The 21,354-nt window shown below is 40.4% G+C and overlaps 1 protein-coding gene across 4 annotated transcripts in view; it reads left to right on the forward strand.

The window, feature by feature from the left end:
* The window catches only part of FRMD3 (FERM domain containing 3), a 292,382-nt gene that overhangs the window by 134,930 nt on the left and 136,098 nt on the right, over window positions 1–21,354 (forward strand). For 3 of the 4 annotated variants that reach the window (XM_072836922.1, XM_072836930.1, XM_072836912.1), the window contains exon 2: window positions 6,742–6,846. In XM_072836922.1, the coding sequence (XP_072693023.1) occupies window positions 6,742–6,846 (105 nt within the window). Of the gene's footprint in view, window positions 1–6,741; window positions 6,847–21,354 lie in introns of those variants that run through there. The other variant, XM_072836934.1, reaches the window with a different exon arrangement.

Genomic DNA, 21,354 nt, shown 5'->3' on the forward strand with positions numbered 1-21,354 from the left:
TCTTCTGGGAGCTTTATGGTTTCGGGTCTCACATTTAGGTCTTCAGTCCATTTTGAGTTTATTTTGTGTATGGTTTAAGGAAGTGGCTCAGTTTCATTCTTCTGCATGTAGCTGTCCACTTTTACCAGCACTATTTATTTATTTATTTATTTATTTATTTATTTATTTATTTATTTATGATTTTATTTATTTATTAATGACAGACACAGAGAGAGTGAGAGGCAGAGACACAGGCAGAGGGAGAAGCAGGCTCCATGCCGGGAGCCCGATGTGGGATTCGATCCTAGATCTCTAGCATCACACCCTGGGCCGAAGGCAGTGCTAAACCGTTGGGCCACCGGGGCTGCCCCAGCACCATTTATTGAAGAGACTCTTTTCCCCATCAAATCAAAACTAACTTTTAATCTGTATGAGAATCACAGGTTCAACCATGAGGGTCCCCTCTGTTCTTTCTTTACATTTCCTCCTATTTAAACAGCTTTAATATTACTTCTCTCCTCACTGTCTTGGGATACTGCCATTTTCTGAATGAATGTCCCAGCCAGATATCAAATACCAGTTATGTCTACAATGGGAAGGAACAATTAACAAAGTAATACTTGCTACTTAAAATCCAATTATAAAAGTGAATTTCTTTCTAAAGAAAAGCTCTGTTTTGGTTAAATCCATGGTGCCTACCATAACAAAATGTACACATTTATGCAAATATGCTTGAAGTTTTTTAGCAGAGAAATAAACAGTGCTTATAAAAAGGTTTAATCAAGCCACAATATTTCTTTTTTAAAAATATTGCATTTATTTATTTATTTGTTTATTTATTTATTTATTTATTTATTTAATTTTTTTTGAGAGAGAGAGAGAGAGAAGGAGCAGGGGGAGAGGGGCAAGCAGGGTCTGCACTGAGTGCATGGCCTGATGGGGGCTTGATCCCATGACCCCCCCGAGATCATGACTTGAGCCAAAACCGAGTCAGATGCCCAACTGACTGAGCCACCCAGATGCTTCAAGTCACAATACTTCTTAAATTAACTAATGCTTGTCCTTTACAATAGAAGCAGAACTATTTAGTTTACCAGTTTCTCTGATAAACTACTGTTTATCTCTCTGTGAAAATCAATGGAATGAGGACCTTAATTCACAAAAGAAATGCAACTTCTAGGGAGAAGACCTACCCCTGATGGCATTCAGTTTACTGTTCAGGGCCTTATAATTGTCTAGAAGCCCCTTTGGAGTTTCTAGATATCCAGATGGGAATTGAATTCTTCCTTTCCTGTAAAAGAATCAGCAGAGACAGATAATTCTGTACTTCCCCCAAATGTGTATCTGTACAGGCTGCCCCTTTCAAAAGGAGTAACTCATGTGAACATAGGATTCTGAGCAACAGAGCCCTTTGAACAAAAGTCTCAAGGCCTTAATTACTAGCAGACAAGGTCTGGTAGTCCCACTTGTGTTTGTCATAGAGGATTCCTGGAGAGGTTTAGTTCCTGCCCCAGAGTGAACTATTCCCAGTGTCCTAGATTTGTGTTTCAGATTCTTGTAGTTGTTGCCTACTCCCCTCATACCTGTGCTCCTCCCTAAAGTCTCTGGTCTGTATTGGACCCTTCTTCCCTGCTGAAGGGTCCTAGGACTTCAGTGGCTACACAGCCTTAGGGAGCAGCTCAAGCTGCATCCACTGAGGACCTTTTCTGGCTGTGAGGATGCTCCTAAGTATTTTCAAGGAAAACCTAAGGAACACTTTGAAAGCCTCTAATTTGCCTCAGATCAGGGTTGTAAACTCAAATTTTTCTAAGGGTCAGGGAAATGTGAGAAATGGAAGATGTAGAAGACCCTAGGGCAGGTGGGAGTGTAAACTGCAAGGTTCACTCCGCATGGAAAGGGGATCTGCAACTGAGCTCCAGCAGACCTTTATGGTCCAGCTTCTAGATCCTCCAGCTTTTCAAAAGCAGCCAGGATCCAGATTTTCTGAGCAGGTTCTCATTTTGGAGATACAAAAATACTATGTTGGTCAAATAGGACACGGTAGATGGACTCAGCTGCTTGGTTCATTAGTTGATAATCTCTGTGATAGTGTTTCCTGCTGGCCCTATTGATTCACCTTCTTTCTTGGGTGAAAATTTTGGGTGCAATAAGCAGAAAACCCAATTTTTACTAGTTGAAACAACAAAGAATTTTGCTGGCAGTCCTGAAAGTTCACAGTTAAAGTGAGCATCATGTCTATAACATGGGGAGAATGTTAGCTACATCAGTGCGTTGTCAGGATATTAAATACAAAGTATGTAACACAATTCTTGGTGTATGATAAGTGTTCAATGAATAGTACCTATCATGAGGTTTATACTTTTATTCCTGAAGGTACCTATTCAAACTCTAAACCTTGAGTTATAGCGATACATTAAGTAGTTTGGGATTGGTACTCTTCTCACTTAACCAGTATCTAAAAGGTAGTGAAATGTCTTGGTTTAGAGATTGAGGAAGTAGGGATTGAAATCTGCCATGCTTTTTCTCTGAAGACCAGCCATAGCTGATTTAGCCAATTGAGTTCTCTTGCTCTTCTTCTTCTTTTCTTGCTCTTCTTCTTTAAGCACAAACATTTTGTTGTTTTTACTTCAGTAGAACTAGAGTTGCATCATCTAAATGCATCTAAATGCATCATCAGCAATTAGTTGCAAGAGGAGTTAAGCAACAGAATTGAGTTCTTAGTCTCTTTGTTCAGTTTTCCTTCCCCAGAGGCCAGGCCTGGGAGGAAAAGACTGTTCCTCTTACCTTCCTTGTATCTAAAAGGATCTATGAAATTGGATACAAAGATTTAAGATTCAGATTATTATTGTTAATGAATATTATTGTTAATGACCTTTTACCATGGTATGTGCTTTGCCATTTGCAAAATGCTTTCATATTATACAAACTAGAGCTTTAAGACCTGTGAGATTAAAATTTGTGTTTCATTCATTATCTCAAATGCCCATCCCAATGTCTTGCAAAATAGATATTTAACAAATATATGAATGAGTCTCAAATCTACCCGAATAGGTTACTCTGTAAGTTACCATTATTTCTCTTTTACACAAGAAGAAACGAAGTCTCAGATTTCATGACTTGCTTTAGGTCAGCCGACTAACAGAACTCTAACATAGTGGCTGTTTTTTTTTTTTTTTTTTTCCAGTACATACTTTCAGGTGGAGATGAGAGGTGGGTTTTTTTTTTTTTGAAAAACAGCTAGTTTGTAATTACAAAAATTAGATTCCTTTCCAACCTATGAGAGAAGGCCCTGAGAGAATATGGGATTATTGCAAGAAATTCAGGGATATGCACACACACCAAGAATTATCAGAAAATGGGCAGAGAAGGTGGAGAGAGGACCTGGCCCTCTCCTGTGTTTTTTTTTTTTTTTTTTAAACACATTAAATAAACTACAGTTGAAAAAAAATATGATTTTATTTATGATATTTTAGCACCGTATTTGTAAATCAATCCATAGTGTGCTCTAGGTGATGACAACCAGTACTGGGACATAAGTTTAAACATGTGAGGTGAATACAGTGTTTCTTCAATGATGTCAGGGCATTTCTGAGACCTACTGTATAACCTCATTTAAAGGTAGCATCTAAAGTCTAAACCTAAGGCACTGTCTTAAGGCACATATCACATACTTATGTCCTAATGTTTTTCTTATGTGCTACTGTTGTGGTAAAACACAACTTGGGTAATAGCTTTAAAGAGTTAATATAAGCTTTTTGGATTCCCCCCTCTTCCATTCAGTCAGTATTGAACGTACAGCTGCTGTCTTGTGGGAGAATGAAAATTTTGACATTAAAAATGGAAGTCTTGCACTTGAAATCTTTGATAACTACTTCTCTGCATAGACCTTGAAGGATTTAGGTGACAGCTGGCTAATTCCACTATGTTTGTGGGATCTCCATCTCCTCGAGGATGTTTGTGTCTTCCATTGGCTACCCATCTGTTCCTAGATCCCAGGTTTTCTATGAGAAAAAGCAATGCCTCATTTATTCCTTCAATAACTTCCAGTGTGCCAGGCAGGGTGGTGAGCAGTGGCTTCTACTCTCAGGAAGCTCAGGAGGAAGCAAATGGAAGATTTAGGTCAGTTCAACAGAGTTCCAGGAGTGGGGGTTGGGAGGCCTTGTTCATCCCAAGGCCCTCCCCTGCTATGAGATATATGGAACTGGCAACTGGACCTGGGTTCACACACCTGGCACTGAATGAGCTCTTCTGATCCTTGGTACTGGGTCTGGGTGGTCTTTCTTTTTAGTGTAAGAACTGTGCTTCATGCACCGAACTGATAATAATATGAAGTTAAGTGCCTAAAGAACATTGTCCAGATTTCCAGGCAGAGCAGAGCAGAATGCGAGGCTGTAAGCTGGCTTTCTTGGCATGAATCAGCGACAAAGAGCATCTCAAGATGACGAGGCTGGCTGGCTGGCAGCCTGTAGATGCAGGGGCAATTTTTATTCCTGAGAATGGAAAACAGTTCCATTTTTGTGAGTTGAGGAATAGACAATTTTCCATGGGGAAAAAGGGCTTTGTTTTTTGTTTTTGTTTTTTTCTAGTGCAGTCTGCAGACAGGTACAATTTTTGCACTTCTCACACATGGGGGACATTTCCCTAGACCAGTGCTTCTCAAAATGAATGAACATGTAAATAACCAGGAGCTATTGCTAAAATGCATATTACATTCAGTTGGTCTGAGCTGTGCTTGAGATTCTGTGTTTGCAACAAGCTCCCTCCTGGGTGATGCTGAGGCTACTGCTCTGCAGTATTGCTGGTCTGTGGGCAGTGCTTTTAGGAACAGGGGCTTGGTGGCTTGGAAGCATGGAAACTGGCCTCACTTGCTTTTGTGGAAGGTATCAATTTTGTTTCAGCCACACTTGTGTATTCTACTCAACACAATGTCTACAGTGGCATTTCCTTTTCTCAAGGGTCTTATATAATATGAGAGTATGTATTGGTTGATGTGTTTAATCATTTTAAAAAAAACTTTGCTGTTTTGAGTAGATCCTCAGGGCAAAATGCTAGCTGTCAGGCACAATCAAGTTCTGCTCAATCCCACATCATTACAAAGCATTGGTTTGACCCACATAATCTTGTGTGTCTCGCATGTGGTGGGGGCCGTCCACCATAGTAAATCTTAATGCAGAGAGCTTGGCAATACAATCAGAAAATGACAGACTCGCATGTTATATTCAGTGATTTGATTCTTCAACAGCCTCTTAACTATGGATGCATTACAGTGTAAATCTGTAACAGAAACTAAATCCATTGATTATATTCTGGGCAGTAGATTCAGCTGTCATCAGATATAGCTTGCCATTTGAGCTTCCAGGGTTAAAAACAATTAGAGAAATCTAAAAACAAATTCCATTTTAATGCTTTGTCCCTTTTGAGCTACATCAGATGGTTTCTCTTATAAAGGAAGCAAAGGCTCAAAGTTTATTCCAAATTGAACTCAACATGATTTCAGGAGAATCTGGGCTTTGTATCACAATATGTGCTTATATGCCCTTGTTCTTTATTCAGAGTGGTACATCCCAGATCAGTGAGTGGCTTTTTCATCAACTTCTTGAGCTGATGCTAGTAGTTTTTAATGAACCGATCAAACCTCTTCCAAAATTATTTTTAGTGGATTGGAAGAGTGGCTAACTTAATGTCTCTAATTTCTTCTTTTGTTTTTATAGGTCACATTCCACCCCTAAAATGTTCCATGGGTCTGTCAGCAACTTTGATGGAAGCAGAAATTAATCTTATCAAATATCCTGATGAGGGCTTGGAAGAGTCCTTGCTATTAACAGGGTGTTTTTGGTAATGGTATTCATCTTAATCAGATTCGGCTGACAAATCTTTCATTTATAGAATTTTAGAAGGAAAAATAATCTAATGGGGTCATTTTGCCCATGTGAAACAGCTGGGGGGTTTGCCCAAGGTCACCTGGGCCTGTCCCAGTCTGCCCTTCTCCCACCCCCGCCACATACCACATCCCTTATGGATGTGGTGCACTGGCTTTGAGGCCCAAAGCAGCAGATTTTCTACCTTTCCTGATGAGAAGCAGGGTGTTCCATCTAATACTATTCACTGTAGTCTCATGCCATCCAGGTTGGGCCTTTTGGCAGAGTTGCAGTGGAGACAAAGTGTTGTGGTAGGAACCCAGATTCTATAGCCAGGTGGCCTGGGTCAAATCCTACCTTGCTCTGTACAGGTTGTGTGACTTTGGGCAGGCCTCCTAACCTCTCAGTGCATCTGTTTCTTTAGGATTGTTATGAAAACTAAATGAATGAATACCTACTGTGCAATTATGACAAACACTCAGGTGTACTATATGTGGGTTTGTGAACTGTGGGGCTCCACTAGGTACTGAGTTGTTAAGTCAGTGTTCAGAGTCATAAACAGCTTTAAATAAATTAAATGGCCCATAGCAGAATAAAATAGAACATATTAGAGTACATTGCATCTGTGGAGGGTGTGGTTTGGTGTCTCTTTGGCTCTCTTTTTAGCATTCCTTTGATTTTGTGTGTGTGTGTGTGTGTGTGTGTGTGTGTGTAATGGTCCACAGTGTAAAAATACATTGCTCACTGTGGATTGTAGTTAAGAGTGTAGAAGCCCCTGCTTCAGGGACTGGAGTGGGCTAATCCATTTCTCTAAGTGCAGACCTATGGGGTAAATGAGGCACATTTTAGACATGAATGTACAAGGTGAGCTCTGGCTGAAACTTAAATGTGCTTTTTTTTGCAGAGGGAGACCAAAGGGCAGTTTCTTATTGACCACATCTGCAATTACTACAGCTTGCTGGAGAAGGACTATTTTGGCATTCGTTTTGTGGACCCAGAGAAGCAACGGGTAAGAGCCAACCTCTGTCTGGACCCATTTGGGGGAGTGACTCACACTGTGGGTGACCAAAGAAGTTCCTTTCAGAGCAATCATGATAGTTTCAAAGCTGCTCTTTGAAACCCAGTAATTTTAACAGCCCTCATTATATCCTTGTTCCTGGGTATACCTGCCCTTGTTGCTATCTGTTAATTTTTGTTAGAGTGAGCAGGGGAGTCTTACTTTTTGAGTTGGGTACTGTACCAGCATATATATGTTTGTGACATATGTTGGATATATGTCCCTTACATCCAAAAGGTCCCAGGAGGGATCCCTGGGTGGCGCAGCGGTTTGGCACCTGCCTTTGGCCCAGGGCGCGATCCTGGAGACCCGGGATCGAGTCCCACGTCGGGCTCCCGGTGCATGGAGCCTGCTTCTCCCTCTGCCTGTGTCTCTGCCTCTCTCTCTCTCTGTGTGACTATCATAAATAAATAAAAATTTAAAAAAAAAAAAAGGTCCCAGGAATATCCATCCCAGCTCCCACCACCTGAGGTTTCCCATTTCTGCAACCCTTCTGTGGTTCCTAGATATGGATTATGAAGGCCCTATACCTTCTTTGATCTCTGCTTCTTACCCTTCCCCACTGCCAAGCAAGTCAGTGTGTGTGAAAGGGTCTAGCTATAGGTGGTCTGGAGTCGGGGGGCGGGGGGCGGAGACGGGTCCACTCTGTCTTCTTTAATTTGGTCCTCCTGTGGGTGTTCCTGGTCATCTTTCTCTCCTCTCTTCCCTTTCCACTTGGCTCTTAGTTTCATATTTACTGACCCAATACAATGAGGAGAAGCTTACAGAGTGTATTTTGTAAAGGAACAGGCTGTTTAAGGAATAGATTAGATTTTGTTCTGAAATGTGGAGAATCATACTTAGCTTTTAGAGTCCAGTAAGACCTAATCTTCTATAAACATATACAATGCAGTGGCTCAGAAAGAGATTTTGCTTTCCTATAGCACTTGCAGGAACTCTCTAATGGGTCAAACATTTACCCAAATGAGAGGGAGTAGCAGGATACTAGTGAGGATGTAGGGCTGATGTGAGGTCACAGAGGGGATTCATGTGGCATTTCCTACTGTTGACAGTGGTTCCCAGACCTGGCTCCGCAACAAAATCACCTTAGGGTTTTACTAATAATGCTGAGTGTGGACCCTATTCTGGACCTCCTGTATCAGAATCCTTGGGGCTAGGACCAAGAACATGTATTTTAGCACATACTGATTATACTTTTTTTTTTTTTTTAAGATTTTATGCATTTATTCATGAGAGACACAGACTGAGAGAGAGAAGCATAGATACAGACAAAGGAAAAGCAGGCTTCCTGCAAGGAGCCTGCTGTGAGACTCGATCCCAGATCCCGGGATCATGACCTGAGCTGAAGGCAGGCGCCCAACTACTGAGCCACCCAGGTGGCTGATTCTACTTTTGACATAGCCATCCCAGCGTTGGTCTTCAGGCTGGTATTGGGGATCATGGCAGAAAGATACTCATAGACATAGTTTCTTGTGGCTTATGAAGATATTATCCTTTTATGGAGAGAGAAACAGATTCAAAGATATTGTTACTTGCCCAAGGTTCTATAGCTAGTAAGTAATGGAGTAAGTATTTAGTTTAGGATTATGGTTCAAACCCCTGCAGAGCAAACAGACTCTGTGGACTATATTAGTTTTATAACCACTGAATATAGATTCTTTTTGTGCAAAATTCCATCCTAAACTCTAAACAAGCAGCCCGTGGAAGTAATTCTAGCTACTATTAGTTGAGCATCTGTCATATGCCAGGAATTTTACTGTCATGGTCTCTAGTCTTCCCCACACTGTAAGGAAGGGGAAAACTGAGGTGCAGAGAGTCAGTGGCTTGTCTAAGGCTACAGGGCTAGTCATTAATGGTGGAAGGATGGTATTTGGACCCACACTCTTTCTAATTATCTCCCAAGTGAAAATCTGAAACATAACCTAGACCAGGGATTTTTAGACCTTTTCTGTGAAGGACCAGATAGAAAATGTAGAAAATGGTTTCATTTTTGTGATGCATACCACTGCTGTCATAATTTTTCAATTATTTTATTCTAGTGGAAAGCAGCCATAGACAAAACCAAAATTAATGGATATAACTGTGTTCTAGTGAAACTTCTTTCCAATAAAAGTATTTTATAAATAGGCAATTAGCCATAATTTGCTGACTCTTAGAGTAGATAATATCTGGAAACCACTTAAATGCAAGAGTTGTTTTCTTATTTCTTGAGTCATCAGGGAGATACTGGATAAACTATTAAGAGAAATCTTTAGAATTGGAATCAGATGTTGGTATGAACTCATGGTTTTTAAAAAATATATACATAGATACAGAAATATAGATGTGCATGTGTGCATGTGGGCTAGTACGCATATGTATGCTGTTCCAAGTTCTGGTTTCTGAGATGGCCTAGAAGCAATGACACCACAGTAGCAATGAGCACGCCAACCCCCTAGATTTGGTTTCTAAATATCATTTTCTAATAAAAGGAACAAAGGCTGCTTGAAAAAAATGTCTGATTCTAGGGCAGAGGCAGGAAAATCACAAGATAAGCCTGGAGCATGTTGTGGTGCCAGAAAGTAAGAAACTGATCAAAAATAAAAGGTCACTAGAAAGTCACAGAGCTAACCTGAATGAGCTGCCAGTAGCTGAAACTGGAAAATTAGAGTGACAAAAATAAATAACAATACTATTGGATTATAATCTATAAAGTAAAATACTCATGAGTCATACTGATATAAGTAGTTGAATAAATAAATAAAAGGGGGAGAAGAGATAGCTCTTCCTTACAGATGAATTCCAATTAATAAGTGTGGGAGGGTTGAGGGAATATCACAATGATAGTTGTGTGCAAGATTCATTGATGAATGCTAAAATCAGTGGGCAGAAGTTTGAGGAGAAACAACATATCTGTATAGTCTCAAAGTACCTCTCCCCATCACCCTCCTCCAGATATCTTTTAATTATAAAGGGAGAAAGCCTAACTTTATAGTGGAGAAACCTGGTAGGCACCACTTTAACCAAGCCATCAAGGTTAACATCACCAGTGAGAAGACATTCCAATGTCACATATCCCCTGATTATCCTTCATTGAGGAGGGCACATCGTCCCTGTGGTATACTCCCCAATAATGCATAACTTCATTCAAATCTTGAGGAAAAATAGGAAAGTCTGAAGCTAGAGATATTCTCCCAAGCAACTTACCTATATTCTTCAAAAGTATTGAGGTAATGAAAGACTATGGAACTCTCATAGATTAGAGAGACAGATCAACTAAGGCCATGTGGGATTCTGGACTGGATCCTGGAACAGAATAAAATCTGGCATGGGAAAATTCGTGAACTCCAGATTAAGTCTGTAGTTCAGTTACTAGCATTGTGTTAGTAGTAGTTTTTTAATTTTGATAATTGTAGTCTGGTTATGTATTATGCTAACATTAGGGGAAGAGGGTGCTTATGTTTGTACCTTTTTCATATGTCTAAAATTATTTTTTAAAGTTAAAAAGAAGTGTTTAGGTTGATGTGATTCATTGTTCTTAGTATTTTGACTTGGTTTAGCTTAATGTTTAGTGTCCAGATTTGGGTAGTAGATTAGTGGAAAAAATGTGGGCTGCACTCAAAACAAAACTGTCTTATCTGATGTATCCATTAAATTGCTTACAGGGCTGCTTGAATCGTCATTTTTCCCCCCGCATCATAGCCTTTAGAGACTTTTGATTCTGAGGATTCAGTATGACTATAGCTTCCACTTGGGTTGCAGAATAGTTGCTACATGAAACCACATGGACTTTGTACTCAGAAAGATGTGCCTTAAATCCCACCCCTCCTGAAGGATAAACTGTGTGGTCTTGACCAAGTTATTGAGCCTTTTCGAGTCCCTGTCCTGATGGTTAAAACAGATAACAGTACCTACCGGTAGGGTTGATATAGGAATTCAAGATAAAGTATGCAAATGTTTAACAAATGGTATATATTGAGTACATGGTATATGCTATTTTTGTTGTGATTCTTATAATTATTGTGCATTGGCTTGGCATAGGTGAGGCATTCATATGAGGAAATACAACATGGTTAGCAACTCTAAAATCTAGAAATGTTCAGAACTTCTTTTAAAGGCAGGATGGCCATTATTATGATCTTTGGGTAGACAAGTGTGAGCCTTGAGTAATTAGAAAAATGGGCCCAGAAGCACACAGACATGCTGATCGGGAGTTTTAAGCAGAGATCAATTGACCAGCATTGGTGGTTTTACCAGGTCTCATACTTTTTCTCAATGGAAAATAAAACTGATGAATTATTTGGATAGAAAGCTAATCAACAGAGAAAATAAGTTAGTTAGAAAAACTGAAGTGGAACTTACCTTTGGTGTGGGAGTTGGTGGTTTGCCTACAACTCTTCACAACTTGATTTACAGTAAACCATTGGGAATATTAAATATTTAGCACTATTACATTTGGAACACCATATGTTTGACAAGATGTCTCATGCCCCATATGCTCTGAGAGTGATGAAGACTGAGTCAGTAAATGATGACTGTCTTTTGCTATTTTAATGGCAAGGGCTCAGAATTTCCATTAGTTTTGATGTAGGGAGAGGCAGATTGAACACCAGTCAGTAAAAATCCCCTCGAGTTTCTACCATATTCTTCTGAAGAACTCATATCATTTTAGTGCCTGAGATTAGGTGTCCCTCTCATTTTACTGAAAGAGAAAGCTGGGACTATAAGCTTAGAAGTCTTTGAAGAAACAATTCTAAAAGGAGAAGGTAGTACTTGACTTAAGTCCAGGTATTTTTTTCTTAAATGTAACATATTCTCTCCACTGCTTCTCAGGTGTTTGAGTAGCTTCTCTTTGGGAATATGAAGTTTGGAAATGATGAACTGGGTTTCATAATTCAGTTTTCTTACTTTGTTTTGTTACTATTATTATTTTAGTAATCTCTATACCCAACATGGGGCTTGAATTCACAACCCTGAGGTCAAGAGGCCCATGCTCTTCTGACTGAGCCAGCCAGGTGCCCCTTGTAATTCTGTTTTCTATAACTATGGTTTAGGCTGTCCATTGTCCTGGCTTTTCCCTCTTTCTGCCTTTCCCCATTTCCCAAATCCAGCTAGAGAGAAGTCACTCCCAGGGCCTGAGAAGGCAGGAAGTACTCCCTTCCCTGTCCTTCCAACCAGCCTAGTCAGAGGAGGAATTATACTGGGACTAAGTTGTGGGTGTTGGTTTACAGTCTGCAGGAAGATTGGACTCAGTGCTTTTGATTTTAACTTCCCTATTTCTAAGGGATCATCAGTATTATTGACTTTTCTCACTCAAGGACCTACATCAGTATCATTGACTACATCAGTATCATTGAGTTTTCTCACTTAAGGACCATTCTGGCTCATACCCTAAGACAACAAATTCACTTTGGAAATCAACATCTCTGTGGCAATCTCCTCCAACACTCTTGTGTTTGGGCAGTTTATGTCGTGTGGCCACTGGCTATACTTTTGATAGGATGATCTGAAAAGTCATAAATGCAAGGGCATCCTGAACCCTGATGCCTTCTTCCCCCGGATAGAATTACAGCCCTGAGGTTTCTATGTTGGTAGCCAGAAAGAACTAGTGAACCTATCAATGAGTTTTATTAATAATGGGAAAAGACCTTTTCTGTTAGAGCAGTTTGCTTTTTCTAAAGGTACCTTTGAGGAGGACATGGAATGGAATGAAAAAAAAATCCCAATGATTTTAGGTTTCACTCTGGGGCTCATGCCAGGAAGCCAGACAGCATTATGTCCCACCAGCTGCTCCTGCCTTTGGAAGGCTGCTTCTTGCTCTTGGGGACAATTGCTTCACAGATGCTTGTACATAGGATCAAGAGTGGTACATTACATTTAGGGCAGCCCTGCACTGAAGAGAAGGATTGTACTGCTGCTTTAGGTCACTGGTCATGAATTTGTCTGCTTAATGAGTCTACTTTTGTTTTTAATGTCTCAGGGGTATTAAAAATCAAGACTACTTGGATGCCTATTTGGGGAGGAGGTATGGACAAGTAACTTGGCTTTATGGGAAAAGACTTAGAGTACTCAAATTACAAGGAGCATAGCAGTATCTTAACAGCTTGAAAATTGGATATTTTGTCTAATGGTTCAATTGTGGCCCAAGGTATTAACTTGACAGATTTGTGGAAATTGTCATAGTCTTCGGCAGAGAGCAGAACTAAAATGGTTGCTCATAATTGACTGTCTACACCTGATGTCCTCTTCTAGGGAGGTATGAGGATGCCTGATAATGACAGGTTGTAATCTGTAAGTCATAGGTAACTGGGATGTCCAAATTTTAGTGGAGGAAGGAGCAAGTACATGAACTGGTTATCTTGTTTGGGCCAATAGGCAGACATAGGAATAAGCGTGGCGAAAATGCCATTTTATCCTTATTGAGTTGGGGGAAAAACAGGAAGATATTCAGGGTAAGATAGTCTTCCTCCTTGGTGGTGGGAAGCTCCTGGACTTGGTTCAGATGAGGGCAGGAATTAATTAGGTTGGTAAGGTTTAAGTTCCATCAGTAGACAGAGAAGCACTCACCAGAGGCTTCCAGCAGGCAAGAACATCAGAGCTGATGGGAGACCAGCAGGTTTGGAAGTTTCAAATAGCTCTAGAGACAGTTTTTAAGTCAAGCTGAGAGGAAGACTATACTGTAAAAATGATGTATAAAACTTGGAGAAATAAAAGCAGTAGAAGTAAGGATTGGCAATTGGACCAGACTTTTCTTTTTCATGCATGCTCAAGCAAATGTCTTTTACAAGTTCAATTGTAATTGTGTTATATCCATGGAGAGTAATAATGAGGAGTGTCTTAGTCAGCTTGGGATGCTATAAGAAAACACCTGCGTATGCAGGACATTTAATCCTCACAATTCTAAAGGCTGAGAAGTTCAAGTTCAGGATGCTAACAGATTTGGTTCCTAGTGAAAACTCTCTTCCTGGCTTGCAGAGGACTGCCTTCTCCCTGTGTCCACACAGGGTGGGGAGAGAGAGAGAGAGAGCATGTAGGTGCTCTGGCCTCTCTTACTAATCTTATAAGGGCACTAATTCTATCAAGGGTTCCACCCTCATGACTTCTAAATGTTATTACCTTCAAAGGTCCCACTTCTAAATGCTATCACATTGGGGGTCAGGTCTTCAACATGTGAATTTGGTGGGGGTTCGGGAGCAACCATTCATTCCATAATAAGGAGTAAGAGTTCTGGTTATCTATTGCTGTGTAACAGGTTTCCTCAAACACTCAGGGGCTTAGATGAACACAATTTTATCATATTCTAGGATTGTTTGGGTCAGATATTTGAGGAGGGCTCAGCAAAGTGATTCTTCTGTTTGACATGGTGTTAACTGGGCTCTCTCAGTGGTATGCAGCTGGTGGTTGATCTATTCTGGGTGGGGGGCAGAGGGTCCAATAAGTTTTCATTCATATTCCTGGAACCTTGATGGAGATGGCTGGAAGGTAGGGCTGGGGGCCCTCCTGCCTCTGCATGTGGCATCCTGGAATATACAACTCTTGATCTCAGAGCTTCTCTACATGGCCTGTCTAGCTGGGTGTCTAAGCTTCTTGCAGGGCCCCTTTGGGCTCCAAGTACAAGTGGAACCACTTAACCAAGTAAATCATATAAAGAGTGTTTTGCGGGAAGTAGTAAGTTTTGGACATGTTGAATTTGGGGTACCTATGAAATGTTGAGGTAGAGATGTTTAGTCTATACTTGGGAATATGGATTTGAAGCTCAATGAAGAGGTTTAGGCCCCCCATGGAGATTTTGGACCCCATGAGGTTTTCACTTCCATAAACCTTGGGAAATATACTGCACAGCCAAGGGAAAGAATATAGAATAAGATGAGTATCTGAAAGCTAAAGACTATCCATTTTTTAGAAAGGATGTCTAGAAGGAGAAACCAGCAAAGGAGATTGACCAGGAACATACAGAGTAGAAAGAAAAGAATGGGGAGAGAGAGACCTTCTGGAAGCAATGGTAGCTGTAGACTTACTATAAGAATGGGCTATAGTGTAAAACATCAAGAAGGAAGGAGGCTGGAGGACATTACTGCTCAGGTGCTGAAAGCTTTGATGCCAGGAAGACGGGGTTAAATCCTACCTCTGGTTGTAGGACTTTGAACAGCCTCCTTAACCTATGCCTCAATTACTTTATCTGTAAATGGGAACACTAATAATAATAACTATGCCATAGGGTTGTTATTTAAGTGCATTAGTCAATATTATCAACATGTGATGGGTCTTTTTACTACATGCTTTAAAGAGTTTGAAAGGTTCATGGTTCTTTCAGCTAGAAGATCTTTGACCTTAGAACAGTTTGGTAACAATGTGAAATTTCTGTGGCTTGACAGCAAGTGTTACATGGTGGTAAATTCCAATGTAACAAGCCTGAAGGAATCCCATCATTTCCTCTGTAATTGCATTTTTGGTGTTTTCATGTACTTTAAAATAAACAGCACTGAGTGTTTTTATAACCTCTATTGTATTTTCAGACTATTTTATTTTTAAGTATACATACATTAAGGATTTCTTGGATGTAGAACAGGGGTTGGCACACAGGTGTCAGGATGGCCCCCATTTGTTTAGTAAATAACATTTTATGGGACACAGCTATTTCTATTCATTTATGTGTTGTCTCTGGCTACTTTCGTGTTCCAATGGCAGAGTTGAGTAGTCCTGACAGACCATATGGGCCACGAAACCTAAAATATTTATACTGTCTGATACTTTACGAAAAAAAAAATGGTGCTTATGCTTTCTTAGGCTTCCTGTTTCTGCCTCTGTTTCCTAGGTGTTTCTTCTCCCAGCTGTTACTTCTATTTTGCTTATCCCTAAGGACCCAGAATGCAGGAGCAGTTATGGTTGAAGAAATAAAAACATTGCACTGAAGCAGTAAAGGTTTCTTTGCCTAGGTTACTGCCAGGAGGACAATAACTTGTGAGCATGCCTAGTCTATAGATAGTTTTGCTGTTGTTGCCATTGTGTTATAGATTTCATTGAAACTGGAATGAAGGGCAGCCCAGGTGGCTCAGAAGGTTTAGCGCCACCTTTGGCCCGGGGCCTGATCCTAGAGACCCGGGATCGAGTCCCATGTCGGGCTGCCTGCATGGAGTCTGCTTCTCCCTCTGCCTGTGTCTGCCTCTCTCTCTCTCTCTCTCTCTCTCTCTCTCCCTCTCTCTGTGTCTCATGAATAAGTAAATCTTAAAAAAAAAAAAAAAAGAAACTGGAGTGAAAACCATTGGTTACTGGTAGCTAATGAGCTAGGGCCTAGTTTTGATTGGCTGACCCAGAACACTGCTAGGCTGCATTCATTTGGATGGCATTCTTTTTTTCCCCTGTAGAGGCCAGAGGGCCTAGAAATGGCATAAATTGGCTAGATAATGCAGGGAGACTGAGTTACTCTGGGGCTTTATCCAGGTGAGATGTGAGAATCAGGCCATCTTTTCAGGGCTAGGATGAGAATTGGTAGATTATGGATCTGGTTACTTCTGAAGGGAAAAACAAACTCCTGCTTGGGAGGTGCATTCATTCTTGTTTGAAGCCCCATTTGTTACTCAACACATTTATTGGAGCTATGCATTATTCTGGTGTAGGGCACCAAGGGTGTGTAATTTATTCTGTAATCACAGGCTGAATCAATTTCAACAGAAGCCCAACACTTGAAGATAACCAAGTGTGTTGTATTGTTTACTTTGGGGAGGTTTTTTGTTTAGTTTTTTTTTTTTCCTAGCTCAGCAGCTACCAAATTAAAAATCAATCTACTTAGTCATAATCACCACCTCACACCCATCTTCCTCTCCCTCACCAAACAAGCCAAAGTTGGAATATGAAAGAAATACCCCATTTCTATGATGGGGTAGAGAAGAATGATCTAAGGCTAAGTGTAACAGAGCCTAGCAAAATTAAAAAGAACCATTTGTTGGTAATGTTCTCATACTTCAGGTTCATAGAATGTAGAATGTGAGAGCTGAAGGAATTTTAGGAGTCCTGGAATCTGTCCCCCAAGACCACAGAAGAGGGAATCAGAGAGTAGAGGGCTTAGCCAGCACCCTACTTTTCACCCCTTTGTGAGGCTTCATTCAACTTCTCTTTGCTTCAAGCTGCTATCAATCAAAATAAATTTGTTCTAAGAGGTGGCTTGAAATGTGGTCAGGCTAGATTGTCCAGACTGAAAACCTTGTTTGAATCGGAACTTCTCTAAGCAAATGAGGGAAACTGAGTGGGAAAAATTAGAGAGGGAGACAAACCATGAGAGACTCCTAACTCTGGGAAACCAACAAAGGGTTGCAAAAGGGGAGGAAGGTGGGGGGATGGGGTGACTGGATGACGGGCACTGAGGAGGGCACTTGATGGGATGAGCTCTGGGTGTTATACTGTATGTTGGCAAATTGAGTTTATTTTTTTTTATTTTTTTATTTTTAAAGATTTTATTTATTTATTCATGAGACACACACACAGAGAAAGAGAAAGAGAGAGAGAGAGAGAGAGAGAGAGGCAGAGACACGGCAGAGGGAGAAGCAGGCTCCATGCAGGGAGCCTGATGTGGGACTGGATCCCAGGTCTCCAGGATCAGGCCTTGGGCTGAAGGTGGCACTAAACCACTGAGCCACTCGGGCTGCCCAGCAAATTGAGTTTAAATAAAAAATAAATTGGAACCTCTCATAGCAGGATATACTGGTTACTGGGGGTCAAGCCATGGAGAGAGGGCAGTTTTTGGTGGGGAGTTAGGGAGGCTGTCTTGACTGTGGTACCCAGAAGTGGATCTAGAGATGAAAATTTCAGTTTTATTAGGAAATCTTCCCAGGAAAAAAGACTTTTAGGAGCTTGGGGGGATTGAGACAAAGAAGGGTGGATGGTCACACAAGTGTGTGATGTTGAACAAAGTTGTACAGAGGAGAACTTGGCTGAAAGCCACAGAGGAGCTCTGGAAGAGTGTAGGTCATGCCTTAGAATTGTCCTGGCCTAGGGGCAAGGGAGCAGAGGTACTTATCCTCCCCCACCTGTCACTTCTTAACCTGACAGGGAAGATGTGAGTGGAGGAGGCTCCTTCTCCCCTGCATTGGGTTCCAGGAACCTGAGGCAGCCTTCCTAAGAACGATCAAGCTGCTGTATAACTAAGGAGAAAAGGGCCTCTGAGGGCATCTGGGCAGAACCCTGGCAGTATCCCTGCAGACCTACCTTCCCGATACCTTCAGATCATGCTGAAGGAATGCCTCCTCAGGTTTATCTGACTTCTGAAGCTCATTAGATAGAATCAGTAATTGGATCTTAGCTTCTTTAGTCTTTGGAATTCTTATTCTAAATGTAAGTTGAAGAAATAAAGGTTTCAGCTATAGTAAACCAGCCGCAAATTCAGATATTTGGTTGGCAGGCTTTTCTTTCTACCTCTCTTAGGGAATTTCACTTTCCAGTAAGGAAGCAGAATTTTAAAAAACCCAACAAAACCAACAACTAGCATATATTCCAAGTAGGAATTGAAAGGGAAATAGCAATGCAGTGTATGTTCTGAGCCTCCTGTCTAATTGCCAAGCACGCAGAATCATGGTTCTTTCTTTTTCAAAGGCGTGTAATCCATCTGTACATGTAGTAACAGCAGGAGTTGTTGGTGTAGTTCAGATTTGAATTCATTGCCCAACTTGCAACTCTAAAAGGAAGAAGGAAAAAAGGGAGGAGAATTAATTACCTTTCATGTAGAACAGAAGGCAGATGGGGTGGGAGTGTTAGAAGAAGAGAGTTCCAGAGGTGGGCCCACTAGGAGGGGTCATTGCATCAACTTGGGAGTGTCTGAGTGAACACAAAGAAGGTGGGAACAGCTGGGGTTTACTAAGCCTTCACTATGCTCTAAGCTCTGTTCTAAGGACTTCTTAATGTGTTAACCTACTTATACCGTACGATGATGCTGTAAGTGGGAAAACAGGAAGAAACTCACTGGAGGTCACATCACTATAAGTGGCAGAATTGGGATTTGAACGCATGCCTCCTGGCTTCTGTATTGGACTGCAGTGCCAAAGCTGGGGGGCTTAGCTGGACTTGACATCTGCCTGTTATATATGAAATTCTTCTTGAGTCTCAATAAGTCTAAACTACATAAAAATCCACCTTTATCCTGAGTAGAGCTTAGCTTTCTTTTTTAAAAATACTGACTTCTAATTATTCATGTAATGCATGAATACATGTAAAAAGCAGAAGTTAAAACATCACAGATAAAACAGAAGTCATAGTTTCTTTTGAGCAGCACCTCTAAATTCCTGTTTTCTCTCTCTTATCTGTTTATCATGTTTCATTTCAGATCTTTAAAAATACATTTAGATACTTATTATGTATTCTTTGAAAATATAGGGTAGTGTTTGTACTTTTTACTTAAAAAAGAAAACACATTAATTCGATGATACCATAGTTCAGAGGTTCCCAAACTTTGTTGATTTATGGCTCTCTTAGTATCTTAGTAATGATTTCATGGTGCCCTAGGTCAAAAGTATTTATTTCATAGTGCCCTCTGTAATAAGAGTTAGAGACAACAAACTTGGTATTTATATCCTAACACCTTGGGGCCATTTAGAACATGACCTACATGAAAATAGTATTTCCAGTTCATTCTTAACCACCATTACCCAGGAACAGGATGTGTCCCCTGTTGGCTGCCCCCTGGCTTCCTCAGAATCTGGGACCAGATCAAATACTTCCATACTCATTACCTCTCATGCCTCTTTTAGCATAGTACTTGCTTTTTATCACAGCAATCACCAGCAACTCAGAATTGCAAAAAGTATGACATAAAAAGGAATATAGCATGATCTGATATTGGAGCTGGGAACTTCCTTGAGCTTATAGTTTGCACGGTGGATATCTGAAAGATGTCTAGAATGACTCCTTTTCCCTGGGGCACGTCAGTGCATGATTTGGGAACTGTGGCCATAGTTATAAATTTTGCAGTTCACTTTTTTCATCATGCAGTGTGCTTTAGAGGTCTAATAACATTACACATAAAGATCTACCTCCTATAATACACTGAAGAATCATCAAGAACATAAACAGATTATAGGTTATTTACCATTTTCCTGATGATGGCCATTAATATTCTAATATTTTATAATTTAATATAATCTTGCAATGAGGATCCTTGTTATGTTCCTCTGTGTTCATATGGGCAAATTAGGAAATAAGGGGATTGTTGGGCCATAGGTCAGTCAGATTTTTAAATTTTAATAAAAATTAAAATTAAGTTCATGAACTGAGCTTGACCCTCTCTGAAGAAATGATTTCCTATAATCCCTTGAAACATGACTATTGCTAGCCTATTTTTCTTAGGGCTTTATACCCCATGACTATCTCACTGCAGAAGAATAGTTGTCCTGGGGAAAAGTATGTAGTGGTCACACTATAGACATAAGTAATTAAGATGCACAAGGTTTGAGAGGCAAGGGTAGGGTGTGAATAGGCTGAGAGGATGAGGAAGGTCAGAATCCATCAGAAACTGTATTTCATAGGATAATGAGGAGGCCAGTTCATTTAAAATAAATAATTTATTTAGGGCACAGATGGTAAGATACCTTGCAGGCATCCCTTACATGTTCCCTATCCCTCCATGGCAGATATTGCCATTCCATCATGGTACTCATTCTCACTGAGACTTGGATCCTTCTTTGCAGCCCTGGGAGATTGGCACTAACTTGTATGGGCATATCAAATGAAATGTACTTGTCCTCCCTGTAAGCAGAGATGAGGAGGAGAGGCAGGTCGCAGTTAGGCAGAGAAGGGCTAAGGAGTTCAAAGGATGCCAAGCAAGGGGAATTCAGAAAATGTATTTCAGACTTTATTGGCCAAATGACTAGTGATTTTTCTCTGTGAGACAGTAGCAGTAGATACTGATCTCCTTGCAATAACCCTGTGAAGTAGGTATGATTGCTATTCCCATATGATAGTTGTGGAAATTGAGAGTGAGGTTAAACATTTTGTACACGGTTATACAGGTAGTAAGTAGTCCAATCGAGAAATTTCCCCACTATTAAATGATAACTGTGTGAATGCCAAACATCACTTTTGACTAGAAGGAGATAACCAAAAGTAGAATGGTGGTTTCCAAGGGCCTGGAGAAAGGGGGCTGCAGAGTGACTGTTTATTAGGACTTGAGTTTCTGTTTTACAAGGTGAAAGTGCTCTGGAGATGGATGGTGGTGATGATTGTGCACTGTTTTGAATACATTTAATACTACTGAACTATGCACTTAAAAATGATTAGGATGGTGAATATGATGTATATGTTATCACAATTTAAAAAAAATGAAAAGAGAAAAACAGGGTTCTCAAAATAAACAGACATAATTTTGATCAGAATCAAAGAAACTTGCTATTTCAGTTTGTGTAATACATTAGAAGTGAATGTGTGGTTTTCTGTCAAACTCTTCCTGATGTTGACATAGTGAAAAGACCTTTCTTCTAATTTTTGAAGACTGCAGAG

The sequence above is a fragment of the Canis lupus genome, chromosome 1, assembly GCF_048164855.1.
Source record: "Canis lupus baileyi chromosome 1, mCanLup2.hap1, whole genome shotgun sequence".
In the NCBI taxonomy this organism is placed as follows: Eukaryota; Metazoa; Chordata; class Mammalia; order Carnivora; family Canidae; genus Canis; species Canis lupus.